This window comes from Trachypithecus francoisi, unplaced genomic scaffold (genome assembly GCF_009764315.1).
Source record: "Trachypithecus francoisi isolate TF-2019V2 unplaced genomic scaffold, Tfra_2.0 Lachesis_group17, whole genome shotgun sequence".
NCBI lineage: Eukaryota > Metazoa > Chordata > Mammalia > Primates > Cercopithecidae > Trachypithecus > Trachypithecus francoisi.
In genome coordinates, this window is record NW_022681462.1 from 88,351,797 (window position 1) to 88,378,382 (window position 26,586).

Here is a 26,586-nt window from a genome sequence, read left to right on the forward strand (position 1 = left end):
GATTATGGATATGTGCCACCACGCCAGGCTAATTTTGTACTTTTAGTAGAGGCAGGGTTTCACCATGTTGGCCAGGCTGGTCTCGAACTCCTGGCCTCAAGTGATCCATCCACTTCGGCTTCCCAAAGTGCTGGGATTACATGCATGAGCCACTGCACCTGGCCAGGATACCATTTTCATGGAAGACACTGAATCATGCTTCCTGGAACTGGGTAACGCTCCATCTCTAGACATATTTATCAAATAAATAAACTATACTCCACTCTCCTCCTCCAAAAAAAAAAAAAAAAGTTAATTCCGAGAGGTCGAGGCGATTCTCCCTGCCTCAGCCTCCCGAGTAGCTGGGATTATAGGCACCCGCCACCATGTCCGGCTAATTTTTGTATTTTTAGTAGAGATGGGGTTTCAGCATGTTGGTCAGGCTGGTTGCGAACTCCTGACCTCAGGTGATCTACCCGCCTCGGCCTCCCAAAGTGCTGGAGTTACATGCGTGAGCCATCGCGCCTGGCCATGAGTGACTTTTAAAAAATGAAAAGACTCCATCAAATCCTCCCTGACCCCAGTTTTCTCTGATTTGAGCAGTCGAGAAAGGTAAGATTCCAAAATTCCTATTTTTCCACCGTACTGGGTTGAAGGGACCTGTGGAGCCACCCTCTGGTAGAGGCAGTCAGAGTCTTTGAAAAGGGCGTTTTTAATCCACGGGGACTCCTCGAGCTTGGCTGGACCTCCGTGGTGGCGTGCGGTGAGACCATCTATCACTCAGGCACTCAGAGAGCCCACATTGGCCCCCAAGAACCCTGATGAAGGTTTTCCTGCCCCATAGACAGACTTCGGGAGACGGAGACCCCAAAAGCGAGAGCTCCTTGAGGTCAAATAGGTGTTCAGGAGCAGGGACACAAGCAGGCCATCATCTTTTGGTGCTGTGAGGTGGAGTCGGGGGATGAGATGGGGACGCAGGAGGCTGCCCGGCTCCAGAGCCTGCTCCATGGTGGAAGGTGGAGGAGAGTTCAGGGTCCCATGGTCAGTCCCTGCATGGCCCAGGAAGGTTTAATTCTTTTAAAGAAAAACACTGGACACTTCCCGATATTTTCTTGGTCCCCAGCTCAGGCCGACCCAAGTTCTTGCCTTCTGGCTCGGGAAGACAGGTGAGGAGGACGCCATCTTTGGTCTCCGGGCCCAGGTGCGAAGGTCGTTTGGCACCGTCTCTCCTGCCTGCCAGATGTGGGCAGGGGCCTTCCGATTCTTCCCCTTTGCTCTCTCGGCCTTTTCCCCTCCACCCGCAGGTCTTCCATAGCTTTTTGGATTGAGGCCCAGGGCCTTGCAGGGAATTACGAAGGAGCAGAAACTGCACGGTGTCTTCAGATCCGCATGCCCGAGGTCACCGGGGAACAAAGAAGTTACTTGTTTTTCCTTTTAGCTCAGCTGAAGAGAGAGGGCGTTGTCTTCCACAGAAAGACGCTGCGAACTCCGCCCCCGTCCTCAGTTTTCTTACAGCCCTTCCGTGCGGGTGCAGCAGTTTAAGGCCCCAAGTCTCCAGCACTTTGTGGAGTGCTGGAAGAACGTGAGCGTACGGGACAATCTGGGCTGAGGGGGCGCAGCGAGCCCCATCGCAACTGGAGGAGACCCGGGGTGTGTCTGTGTGTGTTTGCCCGTCGGTTGAAGGCCCCATCGCCCCCGGGCCGCCGCCCTGCCCCAGAAAGCGTTCCCCAAGAGAGCTGGGAGTCCTGCGCACCTGGAGCGCGCTCCGCGTCCACGCCCAGAGGGCGCTGCAAACTCGCGCTCGAGGACTGACTGCGCCCCTTCAGTCCCTCTCCCGGGCAGCGCCTCCGCACCCAGGGCCCGGGCAGAAGGGGGTGCGCCTCGGCCCCACCACCCAGGGTTCAGCCGAGCTGAAAGGCTGGGAACCACGGCTTGCGGGAACCACAGCTCCCGAAGGAGAGGTTCGGCCACCGGAGGAGCTGGAGCCGGGCGGGCAAAGACCCTAGTGGGCGGGCCGGGGGCGGGGCTAGGGCCGGGGGTGGGTGGTTCCGAAGGGGCCAAGAGGGGTGGCTCAGGGGGCGGGGTCCTGGGGGGTGTGGACTGGGGCTGGCCGGGAGACCTGGCGGAGCTGGGGGTGGGGGGCTAGTTTTTGCAACGGCTAAGGAAGGGCCTGTGGGTTTATTATAAGGCGGAGCTCGGCGGGAGAGGTGCGGGCCGAATCCAAGTCGAGCAGAGAGGAATCCGGCAGTAGGGAGCGGACTCCAGCCGGCGGACCCTGCAGCCCTCGCCTGGGACAGTGGCGCGCTGGGCAGGCACCCAAGAGAGCATCGAGCGGCCCAACCCGCGAAGCCGGCCCGCAGCCGCGACTCGCGCAGCCTGCCGCGCTCTCGCCGCCGGTCAGGGCAGCATGAGGCGCGCGGCGCTCTGGCTCTGGCTGTGCGCGCTGGCGCTGAGCCTGCAGCCGGCCATGCCGGTGAGTGCGGCCGGCGGCCAGGCGGGGAGGCGGCGGGAAGCCGGGACTGGTCACCCGCTGATGCCGGCGGGTGCACGTGGAGGGGGAGGGGGAGCGGGGACTTCCCTTCTTCCCGCGCTAGCCCAGCGGGTCCCGGGACGGTGAGCCCCGAGACGAGGGCTCCAGCCCTAATTTCCTCCGCTGTCGGTGGGCGCCTCACCGGTCCCGCGCTGGGGAGGGTGGGGGGCCGGGGCCCCGCGCTCAATTTTGTAAAACGTCTCCACATGCGTCGGAGCCCGCCTGCCCACAGCGGCGCCCGGAGTCGCCCGCTCCCAGCCCCCTCACCCCGGCCACCGCGGCGGGTGGGTCCCCGTCGGTGGCCTGGGGAGATGCAGTGACCGCGGCCACAACGCCCCTCCCGCAGGCCCTAATTCAAGCCAGACCCGCGGGCTTGCGCCCCAGCACCGCCGGGCCCGGGCGCCCGGCCCCTTGCGCCGGGGCAAGTTTGGGCGCAGCGCAGCCGGCGCAGGAGCGGGCGGGCGGGCGGCCGCGTTGACCCGGGGAGCCTGGCCAGGGCTGCGTGGGGGGCGCGGGCGAGCGTCTGCAGGGCCCTCGGGCTTGTCGTGGGCGGCTCGAGGTGAGTCGAGCCGGCCCGGCAGCGGGAGGTTCCGGGAAGTTGGCCTCGGAACTCTGGAGACCTGGAGGAGCCTAACTTCTGGGCTGCTGAAGTTGAGCTGGCCCCGGAGGGCGCGTTCCCGTGCCGGGCACGGCCGAGGCGCGGGCGCCTTCCACGCGAGGGGACCCGGGAATGGCCTCCCGCTTCCCGGCTCGGCTTTGTGCTGAAGCCGCGCAGAGGGAAGGCGGGTCCCTTGGCCCGCCCAGTGCAGCTGGGGGAAAAGAGGGGCAGATGTGGAGCTCGAGGCTGGAAGAGGCCTTTGGGTGGGATGCAGCATCCACCGTCAGCGTGGCTGAGGCTCCACCAAAGAGGGACGTGACCGACAAAGAGCAGCCTGAGGGTCCCCAGAAAGTGGCTCTCCCGTCCCGGCCGCCGGCCGCTAGCCCGCCTTCCCCAATGGGGTCGCTTTGTTCTCGGCCCCTGTAACCCTTTCCTGGGAACCGCCCCGTAACGCCGGCCTTGACGGGGGCTGGGACCTGGGCTGCAGCCAGGTGTCAGCGCGGGCCGCCCGGTGCCCGAGTCCGCCACCCAAGTCCGCCTCCCCAGCCCCGCGCCCGGTGCTGGCGTCCCGGGGTTCTTCCTGCGGGTCGGCTCGGCCATCCCCCGGGATGCAGAGGGGAGGTGCGGAGCCAGGGGCACTTCCCCTTCCGGAAGTGGCGGTCCACCACATCTGGACAGCTCGACTTCCCCAGCTCTGGCAAAGGGAGGCACGTGGGCAGGCAAGGGGCGGGGGCGGGGTGGGCACTCGGGTCCTTCCCTGCTAATGTGACATCTGGATAAGTCTCAGCAGCGCTGACCCTCTGTAAGCGTTTCCTCTTGTAATAGCTGCCAGTTATTGAGCGCTTTGGTTTTTTTTTTTAAGAGTCTGTCTCATGGGAGATGAGGTAGGGACAGTCTTTTTTGAGGCTGATGTGTAAAGCGCCCTCCCTGCTTCCCAGGTGACTCGTGCTTCCAAACATTTTCCGGTCCAGGAGAGGTCCCTGTGCCTATTGAGCTGTGAATGGGCTGGACTGTAAGGGGTATTTGGGAACACGAGGAGAGCCGTGATTTCCGAGCTGGGTCTCATGCACTCCTGGCTTTCAGGTCCAAGAAGCTGCTCTCTAGGGTGGTGGTTTCTGTGGAACTGAGACTGTGCTTGGAGTCTTCACTCCGACTTTGGAGAAGAGAATGGAGCTGCGTAGCTTACCTCCCTGGACCGCCGGGCGTCACCTCACTGCCCCATTCTCGCACATGATGGGGCCTCAGCAGGGGCGGCTGAAGTTGGGTCCTCCACCTATTTCCGGCTGGATTTAGGAGGGCTGCTGGTTCCCTTGCCTGCCTGGGGTAAAGCAGACATTCCAGAACCCTGGGATCCCACCGCACCCGTTAACGCTGGGGAGGCAGGTGGAGTTTGGGATTCCCTGTGGACTACCTTTCCTGGAGTTTTCTGTGGACTGGGGCAGATGCTGCAGTGTGAGGCATTATTTCTTGCCCAGAAACTTGGACATCGGGCCTAGTAGGCAGGAGAGCCTCAAAAGGGGAAAGGAGGGAGACTCCCTGGAGCTACAGGGAAGGAGGGCTTCCTGGAGGAGGTGCTCCGGCTGAGCCTGAAAGCCCCACCCAAGCTTTGGGGTCAGACTCTGGCTTGAAGCTTAGGTATTCTTTTTGCTTTTTCTGATCTTACAAAGTTTAGTTTGTTTTCTCTTTCCCAGTTCTGCCTTCTCCCTCTTACAGTGAGTGTCCATGTTAGGTTAAAGGTGGGGACATGCAGTGCCTTCCCAGAGCTCTGATACCCCTTTGCTAAAATAAATCAGGCAGCTGGGATTTGCTTAAGATGGGAGAAGATATCCGCAAGTGGCAGAGATCTGACCCTCTCTGAAAGTTAACTGTGGCCCCAGTGGGAAGCAGGTCAGAAACCCCCTGGGGACCAGGAAGGCAGGGAGTGACTGAATGGGTAAGGGGAGGCTGCTAGGAGAGGAGGTTGCTCAAAACCACTCCCAAGAGACTAAAACAGGTTTGTCTAAAAAGGTTTCTCTCTCTCTCTTCCTTGCGCGCTCTCTCTCTGTCTCTCTCTCTCTCTGTGCCTCTGTGTGTGTGTGTTTCCTATGGTCTTTTGTTTCTGCCGTGTAAGAAAGTGGCTTGTTCTGTAATAGTTATTTGCTGTTTTTCTTTCTGTCTGTCTTCTCTTTCTTGAAAGGCATAAAATTCCTTTTGCCCTAATTACGGGGACTAGCAGAGACATTTTCCCGTAGCCTGGCAGAGAGGGTATGGGGGGAGGCACTAGCTGCCTCCGCTCAGGCTCAGAGCCTTCTAGAAGTGATGTCACCCCTGGCTTCAGCTCCACAGGGAGGGTGGAGCCTGTTTAAGTCTCTACCTGTGGCTCCTGATGGGTTCCAGTAAAACCTCATTAACACACATTGGTAGGGAGACAGTAAGAAAGGAGAGAGCCTGGAAAGAATTAATGAAAAGCTTGACTTCTACAGTTTTTTAGAGGAATCTTTTCTGTTGCAGCAAAATTTTGGATTCCTGAAATCCCTTGGGAATGAGGTGTCCTGTGTATTCGTGTTTTTTCATCAAGCTAAGAATCCCTGTTACCCTCAAGTATTCTTACTCTGGGCAGGACTCTCTGAAATATTTATTTCCCTTCCTTTATCAACCAAAAAATGCTAGGCATGATTTAATCTCTGCATGCCAGGGTCGTCGTCCTCATCATTGTGCTGGGTTAGGACATTGTCTCCTGGATTTACTGTGCTCTGAAGAGCACTTTGCCCCTCTGCCTGGTGCCCCAGGTTGCTCTGTTTTGAATTCTGGTCTTTCTTCTTTTTCCAGAGAACAGCCAGCAGTGACATTTATGTGCCTGAGTGTTGCCAGCAGCCTTTCTGATCGGTTCTAATTTGTTACTTTTCTCCAGTGGCACTAAGAAACTAATCAGATGGGTTAGGCTTATTTCCAAGCTGAGAGTTTCAGGCTCTGGGTAAGGGCCTTGCCTGTGAGTGAGACTGATGATCTGTGATACGTGGATTTTGTGCCATTTATGAACTTCAGCTGGGACCTGTTGCAGTCTCCCTTCTGCCTCCCTGCACCCCACCTAGAGTAACAAAGAGGTGCTGCCCAGGTGAGGCCTTTAGCGGCTTCTCTCAGTGGAGAAAAATGAGTCATCTCTTGGGGGGAAGTGCTTGCTGACTCCCATGTTTCAAGTTCCTCGACCTGGTTTTACATGTAAGTGACTTGCTGGTCACAGGTAGCTGGACTGACCAGCTGAGGGCCATTATTCTTTAGCCTTGACTGCTACTCTCAGCCTTGGTCATGCCCCCATCTCTTTACCACATTTGATTTGGATTTTAGTTCCTGTTTCTATATAATATGCATCCATACTGTGTGACAGGCCAGAAGTGGCTTTGGATTAAGTAGAGTCCCAGGACTGAGTCTCAGCTCTGCCAGTAATTTACTCCGTAATCTGGGGTGAGTCACTTTCCTTCCAAGTCTTGTTGTCCTCATCTGTAAAGCGGACATCATGATACCTGTTCTCCCTGTCCTCATTCTGTCATTTGTGTATTCATTTCATAATGGATATGTGAAAGTACTCTGTGATGAAACTGCCTGAAGAAAGTAAGCTGTCGATACAATTAAGGTTACCTTTTTTTTGAGCACCTGCTGTTCAGTGCTCAGTACTTTTCCTTCATTCTTATTTGAACTTTACGCCAAACCTTTACAATATATATCATTGCTCCATTTTGTGGATGAGGAAGCTGAGGCCTAGGGTGGCGGGCCTCTCCAATGGCTGAGCCAGGATTTGTGTGTGTGTGCAGTGTGTGTGTGCGCGTATGTGTATGGATATGGTGTGAATACATCGCAAGGCTGTCAAGTCTCCCCTGAGAAGCCTGGCATTTGGGGGCTGGCTGAACACTGCAGGGCTCTGCTGGGCATTTGCTGGTCCATCCTGAAGAATCATGGGTGTGAACATTTTGGGCGGAGGGGCCCAGGCCGGGCTGAGCTGGCCTGAACAGTGCCATCAGGCAAACTGAGCACCGGGTAACATTCAGGAGTTGTGTTGGGTTCAACTGATAGCCGCTCAGGGACAGGCGAGAGCTCCTCACAGGAAGTAAACAGGGACCTGAGAGAGCAGGGTGGGAACCGTGTGGCCTGGGTGTGGAGGGGCCTGTTTGGATGATGCCCTCAGGCCGGACCCCAGGTGATGCCCAGCTTGCACCATCTTTTTACCTTGGGCTCTGGGGAAACATTCGTGGAATTAGCAGATTCTTTTGTAAGCCTGGGAGGTGGGCAGCATGACGCAGGTGGTGGCCAGAACCCAGGACTCCTAGCTTTGGTGCCACAGTCAGTCACCTCCTGGTCCCCTTCAGCAGCAGGTCCCGCTGGGGGCAGGGACAGCCGGTGAGGAAATGGTCATTAAGTGATTGCTATGCTTCGACTCTTGCCCGATTGCCTTCTTTTCACCAACCAGTTTTGGAGTCTTGGGTTGAAAGGGGCCCTGCGGCCCTGCCTAAGTGTGTCTAGAGAAGAATGGGATTCAGGGAGTTTGTGGAAAGAGGGTTTTTGGTGCCGGGATCCTGTACCCTGTCACTTCTCTCTCAGCTGTTCCAGCAGAGGTTGGGTTTTAGATGGGAGCATGCATTCTGGAACCTTCCACTGAGTGGGACATGAGTACCCTGACAGGCTCCACGGGAGGGCTGATTGGTGTATGCCCCTCACCACAAAGAGGTATGTTTGGGGTGCAGGTTGTAGAGGTGAGACCGCAGAGGCGAGACCCTGGGTTTGGGGTGACTTCAGCAACTGTTGTGTCCAGCTGCAGGTTGGTGTTACTGCTTCTGCCCGCCCTCAGGAAGCTTTCATTTGGGTGGAAAGACAGTATGAGAAGGTCCGTGGCATTCCTGAGACGGGTGCACTGGGTCAGCTTGCCTGTGGTCAGAACTGTGGGGATCTCTGGGAGGGGTGGTCTGAGCCTCCCCTGGAAAGTGTCCTGCTTTTTGGCAGGGCCTGTAAGGGTGGGGGCAAGCTTATGGGGCAAGGGGGGCGTGCCATGGGAAATCTTGGGTCTTGGGGCCATTGAGTCAGGAGAGCAGAACAGGCAGTTGGCTGGACTTGCCCAGCCACCTCTCCTGCTGCGCTTGAGGCTTCCCGAGGCTGCCACCGGTTCCGCTCCCCACTGGGAGCCCCTCAAGGGTCTCTGACCTCCTGGCTTTTATAGCTTCGTGGCTGCCTAATTCTATGTAGAGGATGTGCCTCCTCTGGCCATCAGCCCTGGGAAAAACTCTCTGCCTAGTGATTCAACTGAGGGTTGCAGCCCCGTGAGATGCCGTGTGTGTATGTGTGTCTGCGTGTCTCCATGTGTACATGTATGTGTCCATGTGTCTGTGTGTGTGTGTGTCTGTCCACGTCCATGTGTCTGCGTATGTCCCTCTGTGTGTTTGTCTCTGTGTGTCTCTGTGTGTGTGTGCGTTGTGTGTTTGTGTCTGTCCGTGTGTGTGTCTGTGTGTATGGGTGTCTCTGTGTGTGTCTGTGTCCGGGTATATGTGTGTCTGTGTGTGTGTGTTTGTGTGTGTGTGTCCGTGTGTGTGGGGGGTGGTTACCTACTGCACAGCTTGCCACTGCATTTGGGCCTTGCCTGGGCACTCTTCACTTGCCTTCCCTGTCAGGCTGCAATCTCAGTTTTGGGGGCCCTGTCACCACCTGGCTGCAGCTTCCTTTTCAGACACCAGCTTCCTTTCTGCCTCCCACCTCTGCTGGTGGCCTTTTCTCTTTTTCACTGTAGCTCTGACATTCATCATGGCCTTGGCCTTGGAAGTCTGTGGAAGTTATTCCTACAGAGACAGGCAGTCAGGTCACCTGGCCTTCCTGGTTCAGCTGAGCCCCGACTGTGTGGCTGTGGCAGGCCATTGCCCCTCTGGGCCTCAGTTTCCTCCTCTGCCAAAGCGTCCTTTTTCCTGTCCTCAGTTCTGAGAGCCACATGGTTACAGAGACACCTTATCCTGGGAAGGGCGGAGGTGACACTGAAGGACTTGTTGGGGGCTCACCTTCCTCTGCCAGTATTCCTTCTGGGGACTCAAAGGAGAGTTGGTTGCCCAAGGGTTCAATGGTGGGATGGGCTGGGCCAGTGAAGGGCAGGGCAGGGCAGGCTGCTTGAGGGGTGGATTCGAGCTCCTTGTGGGAGCTGGAGTGGACAGAGGCGCCTGGGTGAGGTTGGGCCAGGGCTGGGGCTGCATGATGTTCTCTGCACACACACCCAAGAGTCCTGGCACTTGCCCGAGGTCCGCTCAGCAGCAGGAATGAAAGCCATGGCGGGCAGGTTGGGGCAGTGGGGAAGGCGGGCATGTTGATCAGTCCACTCATCAGCTGAGTCATGGTGCCAGGCCCACGGGTCCTCCCCTGAGACTCACCCAACCAACCTTGATCCACTGCAAGCCCTCTGGGGGCCGGGACGAGGCGGGGAGTACAGCAAGACACAGGCTGGAGCTCAGGGGCCTGGCTTTCTGTCCTGGCCCTGCCTCCTTACTCTCGAGTGGCTGTGTCCAGAGGCCTCTCTTGGCCTCAGTGAACCCATCTGTGACATGGGGGGAAGGGGCTGAGAAGCAGAGGTGAGGCAATGCTTTTGGGTGTGCGTGGCCTCTTGTGACTGTGTCGTGTGACTGGTGGGTATCTGGGGGCCTGCCTGTGCTCTGCTGCCTCAAGTTCTGACGGCTTCATGAGCCCTATCTGGCTTGACCAGATGTAAAGCCCAGAGTCTGGGCACCTGCTGTGTGCGTAGTCCGGTGCGGTGGTGAGAGTTCCATATCTGGTCCAGGGGATTCCTGTAAGACAGGGTGGCTGCTACTGGACCCAGATGAGAGAGGTGGTCTCTGCAGTGACAATGAACGGGGTTCGCAATTCAGCACCTGTCACGTCTCCCCACAGGAAGGGTTTTGTCCCAGAGTCCCATGATACAGCAGTATTGAACTAGGAGTCTGGGCGGTAAGGCAGGACATTTTATGGAGCTCCAAACCTGCGGGGCTGCCTTCTGGCCATGGGAAATGTCAGGGCAGGGGGTCTCCCTGAGGGAGCTGCAGAGGCTGTGAGTCCTGCTCCAGGACCACTCGTGTGCACCATGGATCTCCAAAGGTATTCAGGGAACTTCCCCACAGTGGCGTGAACTTGAGTTCATAGTCATTTCCACGTGGGGCTGCCTGGCTCTCTCTCTGGATCTTCTGTGCGACTCAGCAGGCTGGGAGACAGAACTCTGGCTCCTGGCCTGGGATGCGTATGGTGAGGATTGCATGTCTGCCAGGGTGGGATGTGGGGAAGTTAGAGGAACTTCTGGAGGGCCGAGGAGCTCATGGCCACCTATGGCATTTGTCACAAGCTGGGTCCCAGAAAGCCCTTTAGGACTTGGGCCCTGACCCTGCTGTTCCCATGCTACCAATACCAGGGTGGCCACTGATGCTCCAGGGGCCTTACCTGGCTGAGGACTTGATTGTGTCAGAGTGGCATTGACTCTGCCTCCAGTAGCTTCCTGTCATCCCTGCTGCCCAGGAAACTGTCCGAGGCCTTGGAGGGCCCATCTCTCTGGAGTGTTCCAGACGAATATGGTGGTCAGGTTTGGGCTTGCAGGGCCCGAGGCTGTGGGACGTTTCAGGAGCCTCTGAGACCTTCCTAGAGGCTGACGTCACTCTAGCTTCTCCCAGAGAAAACCACAGGGTGCCGTGCTGCTGTGGTGGTGCCCATCTCTCTTCCAGGATGGGGTGTGGGGGAGGGTCTGGGCAGCAAGACCTCAAGGCTGGCCAGGGCCTGCGGGGCTGAGGGCCAGGCTAGAAGCATGTGCCCTGCTTGGGCTGCATGAGATCTTCAGGCCCTGCCCCCCACCTCCCTCCCTGAAAGGGACCTGGGGCCTGGGGAAAGAGCACAGCAGGAGTTTCCCTGGGGTCAGGCCTGGAAAGTCCAGGAAGCTCACCCCTGAGTCTCCTTGGGTGAATCTGCAGCAGTGACTGGTTGTCTTGGGCTCAGGGAATGGTGGGAAGGACATAGGGCCCCCTGCCTTCCTCCTCACCCCCAGTGAATGAGGTTCATTCTTACAGATCTTGTGGAGGCTGGGCGTGCAGTGGGCACTCTGGCCTGCCTGTCTTCCCTGTGTAAGGCAGTCACCTGAGCCTGAAGGCCTGGGCCTTCCTACCTTTGGGGGGCCCAATATTGAGTCCTGAGACCTTGGGGCTTGACAGGCGAGGTGGGACCGAGAACTAGCTGGCTTGGTTAGTCCCGGCTCGGGCTGGAGCAGAGAGGTGTTGTGGAGGCCAGGAGGAGCACAGGACACAAGTCTAGCCCACCTGGATCACATCCGGACTTCATCGCTTCCTCCCTGTGTCATCGTGAGCATGATTCTTCACCTACCCCCACCTCAGTTTTCCCGTCTGTAAAATGGAGTTTCTCATATCCTGCCCCAGAGGGCTTTTGCAGAGATTCCATGAAATACCATATGTGATATGATTGGGGCCCCTTCCTTGCCTGGAGCACAGAGAAGCAAGTCTAGGAGAGCATGAGGCTGACCTGTGGGAAGGGGTGCAGTCTGAGCCAGCCTAAGCCTGGAGTCACTCCGTGGGAATGGCCTGCTGGTCTGACCCCAGTGCTGCTGACGCTAACAGGGCCTGCAAACAAACACGGCTTTTGCCCTTCTCAGAAACATGAGCCTTCACTAGCAGGCCAGACTTTGCTCTCTTCCACCCGAGCCTCTGCCAGGGGCTGCCTCCTGACCTGAGAAGGTACGGGCTGGGCTGGCAGGTGGGAGAGGAGGCCAGGCAAAGCCAGACATTGGGGCACCCTCGTAGGGGCTCAGGCCTGCTGGGCAGGGCCCCCAGCAGTGGGGCACAGTGGCCTGTCCCCAGAACTTCAGACTGATGGCTGTCCTGGAGAGGGAGCTGGGTTCTCTATGGAGGCCAACAATGCTGGGCCCGATTGCAGGGTGCCGCCAGTGGAGACGATGGCTGTTGTCTTCCTGAGAGTGAGAGAGAGACTGGGCTTCACTGTGATGGGGGCTTCATGACATGCCTACCAGAGCAAGACTGCTGGCTTCAGTGGCTGTGTGCCTTGGGACAGATGACATAGCTCCTTTGCCTCAATTTTCTCATCTGTAAAATGTGCATGGTACTAGAACCTAAGGTGATTGTGAAGATCGCATTAATTAATTCAGGTTAAAAAAACTGATTGCCAGCTCCTCTGGCTCAGGGGACTCAATAAACATCAGCTGTGATCACTTTTTCCCCCCAGAGCCTAATTCAGTTGTTTCTATTCTTCAAGTAATCTCCAGCCCAGGTCACAGGCTTAGCCTCTTTTTCTACCACACGCCCTGCCCCCCGACCCCCCTGGTGGTCCCTGAGCTCTGGGCAAGGCATATGGCTACTTCCCTTTCCCAGGGTCATGCTGAGCTTTTCAGACTGGAGCTGTATTCACAGCCTCCCTTTCAGCCATCTAAGCACTAACCGTGTGCAGAAGCTGCGAGGGCTAGGAGCTGTGTGCTGGGGGTTCAAGGCTTTGCAAATCTGCCAGCCCATCAGAGGGAGGGCAAGCCACTTGACCTGGGGACTCAGCAGTAATCTGGAGGATCTACCTAGCCTCTTCAGAGAGAGCCTTCACAGAAAATTCTGTCTTCATCACCCAAACCAGAAGGTACCAGCCCCACCCTCTCCTGGGACTCCTTCAAGGACACTCTGCCTTCCCGTGTCTCTGGGCTTCCCAGCAGCCTCAGTGCCTACTCAGTCTGAATTGTTCTTTATCTGAGAGGCAGGTTCCCAGGCTAGCCCATTGTTCTGTACACGGGAGGAGAAACCATGTACATCTGTGACTCCAGGAAGAGCAAAGAGAATTTCTTCCTCCTTTCCTGGGTATGGCGTTGCTGGCATGCACATTTTGACAAAGGTTAAAAAATTTGCCCTTGACATCTTCCAGCCGCTCTTTTGTAATCCTGTTCCGTCTCCCAGAGCTCCAATCTACCCTCAGTGCCCTAGTTCTGGAGTTAGCCCCCCCTACCTGGAAGTGATTTATGCTGTAGTGTAAGTGCTGGCACCCTTTAGCCCTCCCAGAGGACTTGTTTTCAAGGGGATATTGTGCAATGACAGGGACACTGATAGAGATTTTGGTAATACCTTGGAGCTTGTTCCCCTCCCCCACCTTCACACACAGCTGGAGCCCTGGCTGGCTGCAGCTGTGTCAGAAGCACAGTTTCTGCCTCTGTGAAACTTGAGGATACTTTATTTAGCAAGTACAAGGGGAGGATGTTCCTAGAAGTCCATATGGCAGAGGTGCCCTGGTCCCCAGGTCTGGTGGACGCCCGTTCCAGGGGACCCCGTCGGGACTGACAGAGCTGGGCTTCTCAGTAGGGGCCGACTGGGGAAATCTTGGCTGAGATTCTGGCCTTAGTGGGCTCTTTAGGGCAGCCAGGGCTGGGGGAGGGGGACAGCGCTTTGGAGGCTTGGCTGCCCCCTCTGTCTCCATAGGATGGCAGTTGCCCCACGGTCACCTTGATTTAGGATATCTCTGGCATCCTACCTAAGCCATGACTCCCCTTGGGAAGCTGAGGGTGATGATATCAAGTCAGTGTGATCAAGTGTCCTTGTGGGTCCCTAAGTGGGGGGTGTTTGGCGAGTCTTGGGAGACATCCCTTGTCTGGCTCCCGGAGCAGTACCAGGCACTGAGGCTGCAGGGCCTGGGCTGGGCTGCTTTGCTCAACGCCTGCCTGGGTGAAACTAACTGCTTTGCCCTGCCTGGCCTGGCCTGGGTTTTGCCAGGTGGGGAAAAGCAGAGGAACTGGTCTTCCAGCTCCGAGGCTCCACACCCAGCCCTCAGCTGAGCCTGTTCTGAGACCAGTCCTGGCATGTGAGCTGCCGAGGCAGGCGCCAGCTCTGTGAAAGGGTAGGTATGGGGGTGCTGGGGGCAGCACTGGCTTGGCTTGGGCATCGGAGCTGGTATGAGGTTGCCAAGATCCCTCCTCTTTCAATAAACGCCCCCTGTGTACTGTGAGCAGGCAATGCGGGTCAGGGCATCAATAAACGCCCCTGTGTACTGTGAGCAGGCAATGCGGTGCCGGGCAAAGGGCCCAGGGCTGGGAGGCTCGGCTCTGTGACCTTGACCTCAGGCTTCCCATCTGGAAAGCCCTGACCTCACACTAAATGGAAAATATTACCCGAAAGTGGTCTTGAAGGCCAAGTGTGAATGCTGTCCCTCCGCCCTGGCCCTGCCCTGAAGCCCCCAGGACAATGAGGGGTCCGTCTCGAGTGGCAGGGTGGGGCTGTGGGGGGGGGTGCCGTCCAGAGTGTCCCCGAAATGCGCCCCTCCCCTCGGAAGTGCTGCTGGGACAGCCTAGCCTCCTCTTCCTGCCCATTTCTGTCTCCCTCCTGCCCTGGACGGGGCCCATCACTCCCTGCCTGTCATACCCTCAGCAGGCCCCGGCTTGCCTTGTTCTCAGTAGAGCCAGTGAGCTGATACATTGCTGTGCCTGTCACCGGAAATGCTCATGCTGCCTTGAGGCACTGGTGAGGCCCCTCCTCCTGGGAATGGCTTCAGTAGGGGAAATTTCGGGTCTGGAGGCCCAGACCCCATCTGCGGCCTCAGCCTGCCTCCCGGGCGGGTTGTGTTTTCCCGGCTCCTGAGTTTGGAAACCAGCCTTAGGAGAGGAGTGATGTGTCTAGCACTTCCTCCACAACCCTGAGGCTGGGGGAGCCCAGTGTCTCCTGGCCTGTGGCCCTGCCCTGCTGCCTACTCCCACGAGTCCCACCGTTTTGGCCAAACCCCCATTGTACAGACGGGCAACCTGAGGCAAGATATTTCTAGCACCACCCAGTAATTTAGGGACAGAGGCCAGACTATCACCAGACTGTCCCCATGTTGGACCTGGTCATTTTCCCTGGGCCACCCTCTGGTGGTCAGTGCTGTGGGTCCCTGAGGAGGGGGCATTTGGAGAGTCTTAGGGGACAGAACCCCTGTCTCGTTCCCAGAGCAGCACCAGGCGCTGAAGCCGGCGGGGCCAGCCTGTCAGCCGTAAGGCACTTTAGCATTATCCACCAAGCCCCTTCTGGCGTCTAGGTGGGGAACAGGTCTAGGGAGAGGCTGAAAGCTGCCTAGGTCCCCAGCATGGGAGCCGCGCGGTGGATTCCAACCCTTTCCCAGAGACCCTTGCTCCTGGGTGCTCGGGTCTGACCTGCCTGCTCAGTGCTTAGGCCATTTCAGTCCAGTCTGAAGGAGAGGGTCACAGGGCTCCCCACAGAGGGAAGGCAGCTGCACATCCACTCTGCAGGGCACTGAGGCATTCGGAAGGCGGTGGGACTGGGAGAGAGTGTTGCAGCTTTTTCTCCCCCGCCCTCCCACTGGTACTCCTGGAAGAGCAGGACCAGGCCCTGCAGCCTGTGCTGCCCTCCAGGCCCAGCCTTCGTCCCTGGGGCCCACCTGCCTCTCAGCTCCAGCAGCTGTCTTCTGCTCATCCCTGCTGGGTCCAGCCAAGCTGGCTGGTAGGAAGCCAGTGGGCTCAGGCCCAGGCACGAAGGAGCCTCAGCCCAGCTTCAAGTAGACACTTTCCCAGTCATGTAGGTGCTTCTGGATGTTCAGTGGGTCTTCAGCCCCTGGGGGAGGGAGGCTGGGCCACCACCATGGTGTGCTATCTGTGCGAGTGGACGTATCGGAAGGGTATAGGACATTGCTGAGCTTTCCCTGGTCCCTTTGCCACTAGAACTTGTTCACAGGGCTCTGTTGCTACTCAGTGCCTTGACTTTGAACACCGGACTCAAGGGAAGCGAGCTCTTGCCTCCTCCAGGCTGGGCCACTCTGGGGGATGCCTTTTCCTCTCCTCATTGTTTTCAAAGTGCAGTCTGAAGACCCTCTACAGGACCTGGGGCTTGTGAATGACAGAGTCAGCCTCTGGACGGGGAGCTCAGAAGACTTCATTTGTAGTGGTCTCCTGGTGATTCTTGGGGACCCTGAAGCTGAGAGTCCCCAGTCTGGATGCAGGTGATGGTTTAGATATCACTCTCAGCCAGTATGGTGTCTTGATGCAGAGGTGGGGGTAAAGGCTGGGGCTCTGCAGCTCAGAGACTTCAGCCCCCGAGAGTCCTGAAGTCTAGGGAAGGCGAGGATCAGCCTGTTTTCCTTCTATTTGTAGATCTGACTGAGAAACCGAGGGGGTAAAAAAGATTTCCAAGATAACTCTGACCGTATTTCAAGCCTCCCGAGGACATTTGCCGTTGTGTGGAATCTCGGGATGGGGAGGGTGGGTGTCCAGCCTGCCATGACCATGGACCCTCCTGCCTCTTGACCTTGCAACCTGGGCTCCTAGAACAGGTCTGGGTCTCTCCTGTCCACTGGCCCCAGAACCAGCACCATGGCCCCTGGTCCAGGCTGCTTGAGAAAGGCAATGACCTAGCTCCTTTGATAAGGGGCAGCTCTTTATCCCTGGTTTGTTGGAGCTTGTTGATTCAGTGACTCGGCTCCCACAGAAGCTGGGGATTTCGTGGCCACACGGGGCAGGTACAGCTGACAGATCAGCTTCCCTTTCCTGCTCCACCACGGATGACTGCAAATCAGAGGCCCCCTGCGCTGCCCAAGTTAGTGCCTGGGGTGAGCATTGTCTTATCCTCTCCTGGGTTGGGTTGGGAGCTTCAAGGCCTGGCCCTAGTAGTCCCCTTAGGGCAGCCCTCTCTACTGCAGCCTCTGAAGCTCCCCCTTTTTAAGTCCCCCTGGAGCCGGACACCTGGCCATACGTTCTTGGGGGCTGGGAGCTCTGCCGGGCCAGGACCAGACTATTTCTTCCCTCTTTTCTTCCAAAGCTCCTGGCGTGATCTTGGCTCACTGCAACCTCCACCTCCTGGGTTCAAGCGATTCTCCTGCCTCAGCCTCCCAAGTAGCTGGGAGTATAGGCGCACACCACCATGCCCAGCTAATTTTATATTTTTAGTAGAGACAGGGTTTCACCATGTTGGTCAGGCTGGTTTTGAATTCCTGACCTCAGGTGATCCGCCTACCTCGGCCTCCCAAAGTGCTGGGATTACAGGCGTGAGCCACTGCGCCTGGCTGTCAGTGATGATTTTTAAGGGGTTTGTGTTTTACCCATCACTCACTTCAAGCAGCAGGTGACCAACGTCAGTGATTCAGGGTACAGGCTGGAAACCAAAGGCCTTCTGACCTGATGGTCTCAGGCTGATGGGGTAGGGTTAGATGGGCAACCTCTCAGGTTAGCAACTGGGCCCGCCGCCCTCCCTCAAACCTGTCTGAGATGCCCACTGGACATCCTGGCTTCTGAAGCAGCCAAGGCACTTTTGAGCTGTCTTGTAGAGGAGCTGCAGCACAGCTGCCCCTTAGCAAGGGGCTCTGCTGAGACAGAGGTTGCCAAGGAGAGTGGCCCTCTTTACCTCTAGTATGGGAGCGAAAGCTGGCAGTTGGCTTGAGGCTGCCTTCTGGAAGCTTCTCTGCTAGCTCTCTGCCCACAGACATAAGATGTGCTCTGTAGTGGCTGGCAGCGGGTGATGATGACTCCCCATCCCTCATGGCACAGGTCCCCTTCCGGTCCACGCCATTTCCTCTCCACCTCTCAAATGTGGGCTGGTCCCTGGGTAGCTTCACTGCTGGGGCAGGCTCAGCAATTCCAACTCAGTGAAACTCTGTCCCATTGAGGAGCCATAGACAGGTTTTCCTTAAAACTGATGGGCTCAGCTGGTGGGGCTGGGGAGAGAGAAGGGGATGGCAGGTGAGGAGAGCAGTGCTGCTGCACAGGAAGTTGTAGTGTCTGGGCGGCCTTGGGCAAGTCCCTTGCCTTTTAGAGGCTCTAGTCCTTATCTGCTAGAGAGAGAGATCCTTCTCAGTCCTGCTGCCTCATCTGCAGGGGAGTTGTAGGGGTGAAAGAGAAATGGGTGGAAAGTGTTTCCAGCCTTAGAGAAGGCCACACTCCTTCACACCCTCTTTCTTGCTGGGTCAGAGCCCTGACCCCAGGATTCTCTCCAGGGTCCCCAGGGTATGGCCAGGAGACCAGCATGGCTGAGACGGAGATGGGCTGAATGACCATTACTCCCTAACTCCCTGTCCCCAGACTCCTAGCAGCTGCCTCTTGATCCCCCAGCCCCCAGGCGAGCCAAACCTTGGGCTTTCTATTCAGTGAGCTTCTAGGGTCTGCACTGTGGGTGGGGAAGGGGCAAGGCATCCCTTGCTTTGAACAAACAGAATGAGTGGAAGCCTAGATCTTACCTAGCACAAAGTTGTTGATTCGTTCTATGAACAGTTGGTTTTCCTGGGACTTACAGAGGTTAAAGGCTGGTTGGCCTGTTGCCTTCCTGGGCAGGGCATGAGGTGGGCTCCAAGCTGAGGCGACCTGTTCCTGAGCAGCCTTGAACAGTGGCCAAGCAGCCTCGGAAGCACCCAGGTTGGAGATGATGCTGAGGAGAGCTGCCCAGGAGGCCTAGAGGCAGTTTGCTGCAGGCCGTCAGCACAGCAGGCCTGCTAAAGGAAATCGGAAGTCTCACCGGAAACTCCTTTCCGGGAGTCGGCTGGCACCTTGGTAATCCAAGTTCAAACTCAGCAGTTTCTGCTAATTTCCTCCCCAGAGGGCTGAAATCTCACCACCTCCTCATTTGAGGGGCTGTCACAGAAGGTTCAAGCTGGAGGAGATTTGGGAGGTCTCTCTAGCCCATCCCCTTAGGCCCAGGGAGGGGTGAGGCCCCCGGAGGGCAGGGAGCTGGTTTCAGTGGAGAAAACATTTGCTTAAGAGCTTGTTGTGTAAACAAGATTGCAGAGGGATAAGCCAGCAGAGCTGAGGGAACAAATTGTTTTAGGGACCGGGCAGACTGAAATGCCTATCTAGTCAGGAGGAAAGCCCTGCTCTTGGGAAACTACTAACCTGCTGGGGCCTCCCTGGCATTCCTGGGTCTCACTGGGCGGTGCCTCCCAGGCTGTACATGGGCCCCAGTGTGTGTCTTCCCTGTGGGCTTTGGTTGCCTCATCTGTGGAGTGGAGCATGGATCTAATGGCTCTGGCTTCTGCTGAAAGATTCGGTACTTTACAATGCAGTGGAGGCTTGTGGGGTCGAAGTGTCAATGCCTTGCTCTGTCCTTGTCCCATCTCGAGCTTTCTCTTGAGGGAGGCAGTGCAGCAGGAGAGGGCAGGGCAGAGTCCTTGGGTGAGAGTGAAGCCATGATTTCAGTGAGTATGGGTGGGGGTGCCTATTCTGTGCCCCCCCTGGTGGGCAGTATTCTTTGTTGGTGAAGGGGACAGGCTTGAGGGAGGCCAGGGCAGCTTCAGAGCTCTGTGGAGGCAGCACAGGTGTTTGAAGCAGCACATAGAGATGGTGTAGATCAGATGTGGCCTTGTGTGGAGGCAGGGGGAGCGTGAACTATGACTGTTGGTTTTTATTGATTGATTGCTTGAGACGGAGTCTTGCTGTGTCACCCAGGCTGGAGTGCAGTGCTGCCATCTCGGCTCACTGCAACCTCTGCCTCCTGGATTCCAGGGATTCTCCTGCCTCAGCTTCCCAAGTAGCTGGGACTATAGGCGTGCGCAGCCATGCCTGGCTAATTTTTGTGTTTTTAGTAGAGATGGGGGTTTCACCATGTTGGCCAGGCTGGTCTCGAACTCCTGAGCTCAAGTGATCCACCCACAGTGTTGGGATTACAGGCGTGAGCCACTGCGCCAGCCAATGGCTGTTGATTGTAGATGGGCCATGGTGGACAGTGACTGTTCACTGTAGGTGAGCCTTGGTGGAATGTGACTGTTTACTGTAGATGGGCTGTGAATGGCCCTTATAGGGTCAAAACCTTTCTCTTGGGGGAAGGAAGGTACAGTTCTGCTTTTGTCCTTTCAAAGGAAGTTCAGTGTTATTTCTGACCTTGTGGTTTCTACACGTGTCTGATGCTTTCCTCTAACCCAGGCCCCTGGATGTAGAGCCTCCACCTGGTCCGGCTCTGCCCCAGGGCTGCCTCAGGAGGCGGGAGGTGTTGTCTGTCCCTCTCTGCTTTGCACTACCCAGGAGTGAGACCCATGGGCCTATAGCCAGGGCCTGACAAGGCCTCTTGGGCTGAGGAGGCCCTTTCCCTTTGGAGCCCAGCCTCAGGTGGGTGACAAGTCAGTGCAGAGGCTTCTGGTGAACTGACTTCTTCCTGTCCCCCTCTTCTCATGAAACTTTATCTGCCTCCCTTTTACCCTCTTTCTAGACAGGCCTGCTGGCATTTGAGGCTCCCCTAGTTAGACAATGGCCACTGTTTGTGGGTGCCCACTGCGTGCCAGGCTGTGTGAGGCATAGCTTCATTGAATTTCGGCAGCAGTCCTGGAATGTAGATGTTATGATTTCCCCCATTTTACAGATGGAGAGACTGAAGCCGTAAGCGGTTTAATGATATCCCAAGACCGCACATCTAGTGAGTGGCAGGGTCTGGAGTTCCTAAAGCTAGTGCACTGGACTGTGCTGTTCTGCATACTTTTTCATTCTTTGTTCTGGTCCCAGACATTGGGGCCCTCTCAAGATACACTGTGTGGTGAGTGGGGTCCTTGGGTCTAAGCCTCGAAGCTGAATAGGGCTGTCAAAGCCACACTTCTTGCCACCTGGCTGCTGGGTTCTCCCTTCTTTACCTGAGGTCCTGGGGCCAGTGTGAAGGGCAGCGGCAGTCCTGACTTGCTGCCCTCCCTGCCGACCAGTGTTCTGCACAGGCCTGCTCACTGTGTGTGGTGTGATCCTGCCTCCCCGCCCCCGCCCCCGGTCCTGCCGGTCAGCCCCGGCCTCAGGAACTGGAGAGATGTGTATATGTTTGCCCTCTGGCCCCTTTGCCTTTTGGAGCTGGGCAGGCGGGCAGCATTCCTGGGGCTGCTGTTTGCCAGCAGGGCCCATCCCATGTCCACAGCCCACTTCCTGGAGCCTTCTCAGTGCAGGGCCCCTTCCAGATTAGCCTTATATGTCCCCAGCCCGATGGGCACCCTGTCCTTCCTTCCCCAAGGAGGACGATACTCTGACCAGAGGGCCTGAACCCAGTCTTTACTGTAGATGGGAACTGGGCCGAGTGTGGGAAGGTGTGTTGGGGCAAGGCCTGGGGTTGCCCTGCATGGGCAGACCTGCCTCAGAACAGACAGTTCCCTGTGCCCAGTGCTGCCCCTGCCTCTTGTGCCGCCCTCGGTGTCCACACCTGGAGGCCAGCGTGCCTGGAGGCTGCCTCTGCATCCCGGTTGTCCTGAGATTGTTCTTGGGGGTTTTGGAAAGCCCCTCAGTGGGGCTGGGTCGTCAGTCTTCGGCCCCAAAGCTCCCTGGCTGATGGCCCCCAAGAGTAGGGTAGGGTGGGCTGATGGGGTCCCATGGGGGCCACAGCCTATGTTCCCAATAGCAACTCCCTGTCTGCCCTTCTGAGAGGTCTGGAGCTCCCTCACCAGACTGAGCTTCTCAGGGTGAGGGCCCTGCCCACTCTCTTGTGCCCCTGTGCCCCGCACCAGGCTGTGTTGTAGCATCAGGGGTTGGGGCATGGGAACCAAAGTGCTGCCCAGAGCTGAGGGGCCTGGAGCCACACGAGAGGCGTCTCCCTGTGTACCTGTGCAGCACAGGGTAAGGCAAGTCCACTCAGCTGTCTAGGAGAGGACCAGGAGCAGCAGAGCCCCAGCCAAGCCTCTACTCATACCATATTCTGATCCTTTTCCAGCAAATTGTGGCTACTAATTTGCCCCCTGAAGATCAAGATGGCTCTGGGGATGACTCTGACAACTTCTCCGGCTCAGGTGCAGGTGAGGTGGTCATGGGGGCCCCCCACCCAAGATGGCAACAGGTCATGCGTGGGGGCAGTGGTCAGACAGTCTCCTGTGTTTATTGAGCATGTACTGAGTGCACCCTGCCCGCCCCATCTCCACCCAGCTGGCTCCAAAGGGCAATGCTGAGCAGAGGAATGGGGTCCGTGAGCTGCCTGGTTAAGGAGAGCTCATGCTCGGAGGTGAGGTGAAGGCTGTGAGCTCCAGAAGCTGGGCTGCCTGCTGCACATAGGCTCGTATTCACTAGGAATACCTTTACTCACTAGGAAACCTCTGGAACCCCCTTCAGAAGGTTATTTGACCCCTGAGCCTCTATTTTCTCATCTGTAACATGGGAATAATACCTTGACCTGATAAGCTTGTGGAGCTGTAAGGCAGCACAGAGCCTGCTGGGGTGGAGCTCTTCCATCCAAGCTCCCTTCCCTACTTCGCCTTTCCCTGGGGGAGAGAAGTCCCTGAGCTGGAGGTGGTCAGGGAGGCTTCTCAGAGGAGGTGGCTCTTGAGTGGACCTCCGAAGAGGGGCGAGAGCTAAGGAAGGAGGCTGAGGTCATCCCTGAGGAAGTGACTAGCAGGGCCTGAGAGCTGCAAGGTAGGATATCTGTAGCTGGAAGTACCTGTTGTTGGAAGCGGGGGCCTCCAGGGAGGGTGGGGCCAGAGAGGCGTGTGCCCTGGCATAGGTAGGGTAACTGAAGGAGTTATGGCCCTAAGGGATGCGCACCCCACCCCTGTGGTCACAGGAAAGCTTTCCCAGGTGGCCTAGGCACCTGTCTCATGGCTCCAGAGACCAGGCTGCCCCTGGACACACACAATGAGAAGGGACAGCTCTCCTTGTCCATTTTCCAAGGAGCTTAGCCTCAGCTGCCTTGCCCAGGCACTAGCCTCCCTCACAGCCTGAGCTTGGCCGGCCCAGGTGCTCTGGGGCCTCCCCCGACTCACCCAGCACACTGCTTCAGGTCCTCCCCCCTCAACCCAGCACACTCTGCTTCTGATCCTCCCTCCCCACCCTCCCCAACACACTCTGCCTCTGGTTCTCCTCCCCCAGCCCCCACAACACACTCTGCTTTCTGGCCCTCTCCCCCCCCACAACACACTCTGCTTCTGGTCGTCCCCCCCGCTCCCCCAACACACTCTGCTTCTGGTCCTTCCCCCGCCCCCCCAAACACACTCTGCTTCTGGCTCTCCCTCACCCACCCAACACACTCTGCTTCTGGTCCTGCCCTCACCCACCCAGCACACTCTGCTTCTGGTCCTCCCCCCACCCCCCACAACACACTCTGCTTCTGGTCCTGCAGGTGCTTTGCAAGATATCACCTTGTCACAGCAGACCCCCTCCACTTGGAAGGACACGTGGCTCCTGACGGCTACTCCCACGTCTCCGGAACCCACTGGCCTGGAGGCTACAGCTGCCTCTACCTCCACCCTGCCGGCTGGAGAGGGGCCCAAGGAGGGAGAGGCTGTAGTCCTGTTAGAAGTGGAGCCTGGCCTCACCGCCCGGGAGCAGGAGGCCACCCCCCAACCCACGGAGACCACACAGCTCCCAACCACTCATCAGGCCCCAACCGCCAGAGCCACCACGGCCCAGGAGCCTGCCACGTCCCACCCCCACAGGGACATGCAGCCTGGCCACCATGAGACCTCAGCCCCTGCAGGACCCGGCCAAGCTGACCTTCACACTCCCCGCACAGGAGATGGAGGTCCTTCTGCCACTGAGAGGGCTGCTGAGGATGGAGCCTCCAGTCAGCTCCCAGCAGCAGAGGGCTCTGGGGAGCAGGTGAGTGGTCTCTGCATTCCTTGGGACATTGGGTGGGTTAGCCCTAATGCCTGGCACCTGGCACGCCCTACACCTGTGCCCTGCGGGTGTCTCGTATTCCTCACCAGGAAGACAGGGCTAGGGGCCCACCTTCCCCTACCCCCAGGGCCTCACCCAGAGTAGGACCGACTAATTATGAGATCAGAGCAAAAGCGCCCTTAAAGATCACCCAAGAGGGGGCTCCCCAAACTTACAATCCAAACTTGCAGCCCCTGCTGCAAGAGTGAACGTTATACCAAGTCCTATTTTTTATCTTGCAGCTTCGTGGGAATTTTACGCTTCACACTAAAATAAGCCTGCTTATTTCCATACAGAAATGTATGCTTTGTATTACTTTTTGTGATATCCATGCCATGGTCCAGCCAGGGTCTGGAGTTGATGTGGCAAGAAGGCCTGGCTTTTGGGCCCCGTGCGATCCTGGTTTGGGTGCATCTGAGTGGGTGGTGGCAAAGATCAGGGAGGCAGGAGCTGCTTCTGGAGCTGGCTGCTGCTGCTGCTGGCAGTGACCTAGCCAACCCAATCTGCCCCTGCCCTCCCATAGGACTTCACCTTTGAAACCTCTGGGGAGAACACAGCTATCGTGGCTGTGGAGCCTGACCACCGGAACCAGTCCCCAGTGGATCCGGGGGCCACAGGGGCTTCGCAGGGTCTCCTGGACAGGAAGGAGGTGCTGGGAGGTGAGTTTTCTCTCAGGGGGGTAGTTCGGGGTGAATTGCTGCTGTGGGGTTGGGGTGGGGCTGGCCACAGCCAAGGCCACCACTTTGGGGAGGGTCTGCAGTGGAGCCCAGGGGGCTGCTGAACTGAGCTGGCCCCATCTACCTGCCCTAGGGATCATTGCTGGAGGCCTCGTGGGGCTCATCTTTGCTGTGTGCCTGGTGGGTTTCATGCTGTACCGCATGAAGAAGAAGGACGAAGGCAGCTACTCCTTGGAGGAACCGAAACAAGCCAATGGGGGGGCCTACCAGAAGCCCACCAAACAGGAGGAATTCTACGCCTGACGCGGGAGCCATGCGCCCCCTCCGCCCTGCCACTCACTAGGCCCCCACTTGCCTCTTCCTTGAAGAACTGCAGGCCCTGGCCTCCCCTGCCACCAGGCCACCTCCCCAGCACTCCAGCCCCTCTGGCCGCTCCTGCCCACGGAGTCCTGGGGCGTGCTGGGAGCTCCACTCTGCTTCTCTGACTTCTTCCTGGAGACTTGGGGCACCAGGGTTTTCTCACATAGGACCTTTCCACCACAGCCAGCACCTGGCGTCGCACCATTCTGACTCAGTTTCTCCAAATTGAAGCAGCCTCTCCCCAGGCCCAGCTCTGGAGGGGAGGGGGGATCTGACTGCTTTGGACCTAAGTGGCCTCATGTGGCTGGAAGATTCTGCGGGTGGGGCTTGGGGCTCACACATCTATAGCACTTACTGGTAGGACCAAGCATCTTGGGGGCGTGGCCGCTGCGTGGCAGGGGACGGGTCCACTTTGTTTCGTGGGGAGGTCTGATCTAGATATCGACTTGTTTTTGCACATGTTTCCTCTAGTTCTTTGTTCATAGCCCAGTAGACCTTGTTACTTCTGAGGTAAGTTAAGTAAGTTGATTCGGTATTCCCCATCTTGCTTCCCTAATCTATGGTCAGGAGACAGCATCAGGGTTAAGACTTTTTTTTTTTTTTTTAACTAGGAGAACCAAATCTGGAAGCCAAAATGTAGGCTGAGTTTGTGTGTTGTCTCTGAGTTTGTCGCTCATGTGTGCAACAGGGTATGGACTATCTGTCTGGTGGCCCCGTTTCTGGTGGTCTGTTGGCGGGCTGGCCAGTCCAGGCTGCCGTGGGGCCACCGCCTCTTTCAAGCAGTTGTGCCTGTGTCCATGAGCTCAGGGCTTTGCTGAGGCCTGGGCCACTGCCACATTGGAGAAGCCCATGTGAGAAGTGAATGCTGGCAGCTCAGCCTTCAGACTGAGAGAGGACTGTAGGGAGGGCCGCAGGGGCCTGGAGATCCTCCTGCAGACCAGGCCTGTCCTGCCTGTGGGGCCCTCTCCGGGGGCTGCTTCCTCCTGGAAATTGACAAGGGGCGTCTTGGGCAGAGCTGGCTCTGAGCGCCTCCATCCAAGGCCAGGTTCTCCCTTAGCTCCTGCGGCCCCGCCCTGGGCCCTGGGCTGGAATCAGGAATATTTTCCAAAGAGTGATAGTCTTTTGCTTTTGGCAAAACTGTACTTAATCCAATGGGTTTTTCCCTGTACAGTAGATTTTCCAAATGTAATAAACTTTAATATAAAGTAGTCCTGTGAATGCCACTGCCTTCGCTTTTTGCCTCTGTGCTGTGTGTGATGTGACCGGACTTTTCTGCAAATACCAACATGTTGGGAAACTTGGCTCAAATCTCTGTGCCTTTGTCTTTCCCATGGGGAGGGATTTTGGTTCCAGGGTCCCTCTGTGTATTTGCTTTTTTGTTTTGGCTGAAATTCTTCTGGAGGTCGACAGGTTCAGCCAAGGTTTTATAAGGCTGATGTCAATTTCTGTGTTGCCAAGTTCCAAGCCCCATCTTCTAAATGGCAAAGGAAGGTGGATGGCCCCAGCACAGCTTGACTTGAGGCTGTGGTCCCGGCGGACGTGTGGAGCCGAGGCCTGCCCCACAGACACCTAGGACATCCTCCTCCCACCTGGTTGCAGAGGCTGGTGGCCCCCAGCCCAGGGGTCCTGCACTTGCTTATTTGACAACGTTTCAGTGGCTCTGTTGGCCACTCTGAAAGGTGGGCCAGTCTGTGGATCAGAGATGCACTGCCAAGCCAAGGGAACCTGTGCCTGGTATTCGATACTGACTTTCTGCCTGGAGTGTATGACTGCACATGACTCGGGGGTGGGGAAAGGGGCCAGCTGATCGTGTTTGTCTGCTGGTCTGTGGGACAGTGCCCAAGCCAGAGGCTGGGTCCATTTGTGTAACAGCAATAAACGGTACTTCTCATTTCGGGCAACA

General features: G+C 57.3%; 1 protein-coding gene across 1 annotated transcript; it reads left to right on the forward strand.

Moving 5' to 3' along the window:
- Positions 1-1,921: 1,921 nt before the first annotated feature.
- On the forward strand, positions 1,922-26,586 carry SDC1 (syndecan 1). The gene is made up of 6 exons (XM_033176479.1): positions 1,922-1,940; positions 2,168-2,452; positions 21,716-21,797; positions 23,111-23,589; positions 24,170-24,305; positions 24,457-26,586. Exons 2-6 carry the CDS (start codon positions 2,387-2,389, stop codon positions 24,624-24,626), a joined length of 933 nt encoding a protein of 310 aa, XP_033032370.1. The 5' UTR covers positions 1,922-1,940; positions 2,168-2,386; the 3' UTR covers positions 24,627-26,586.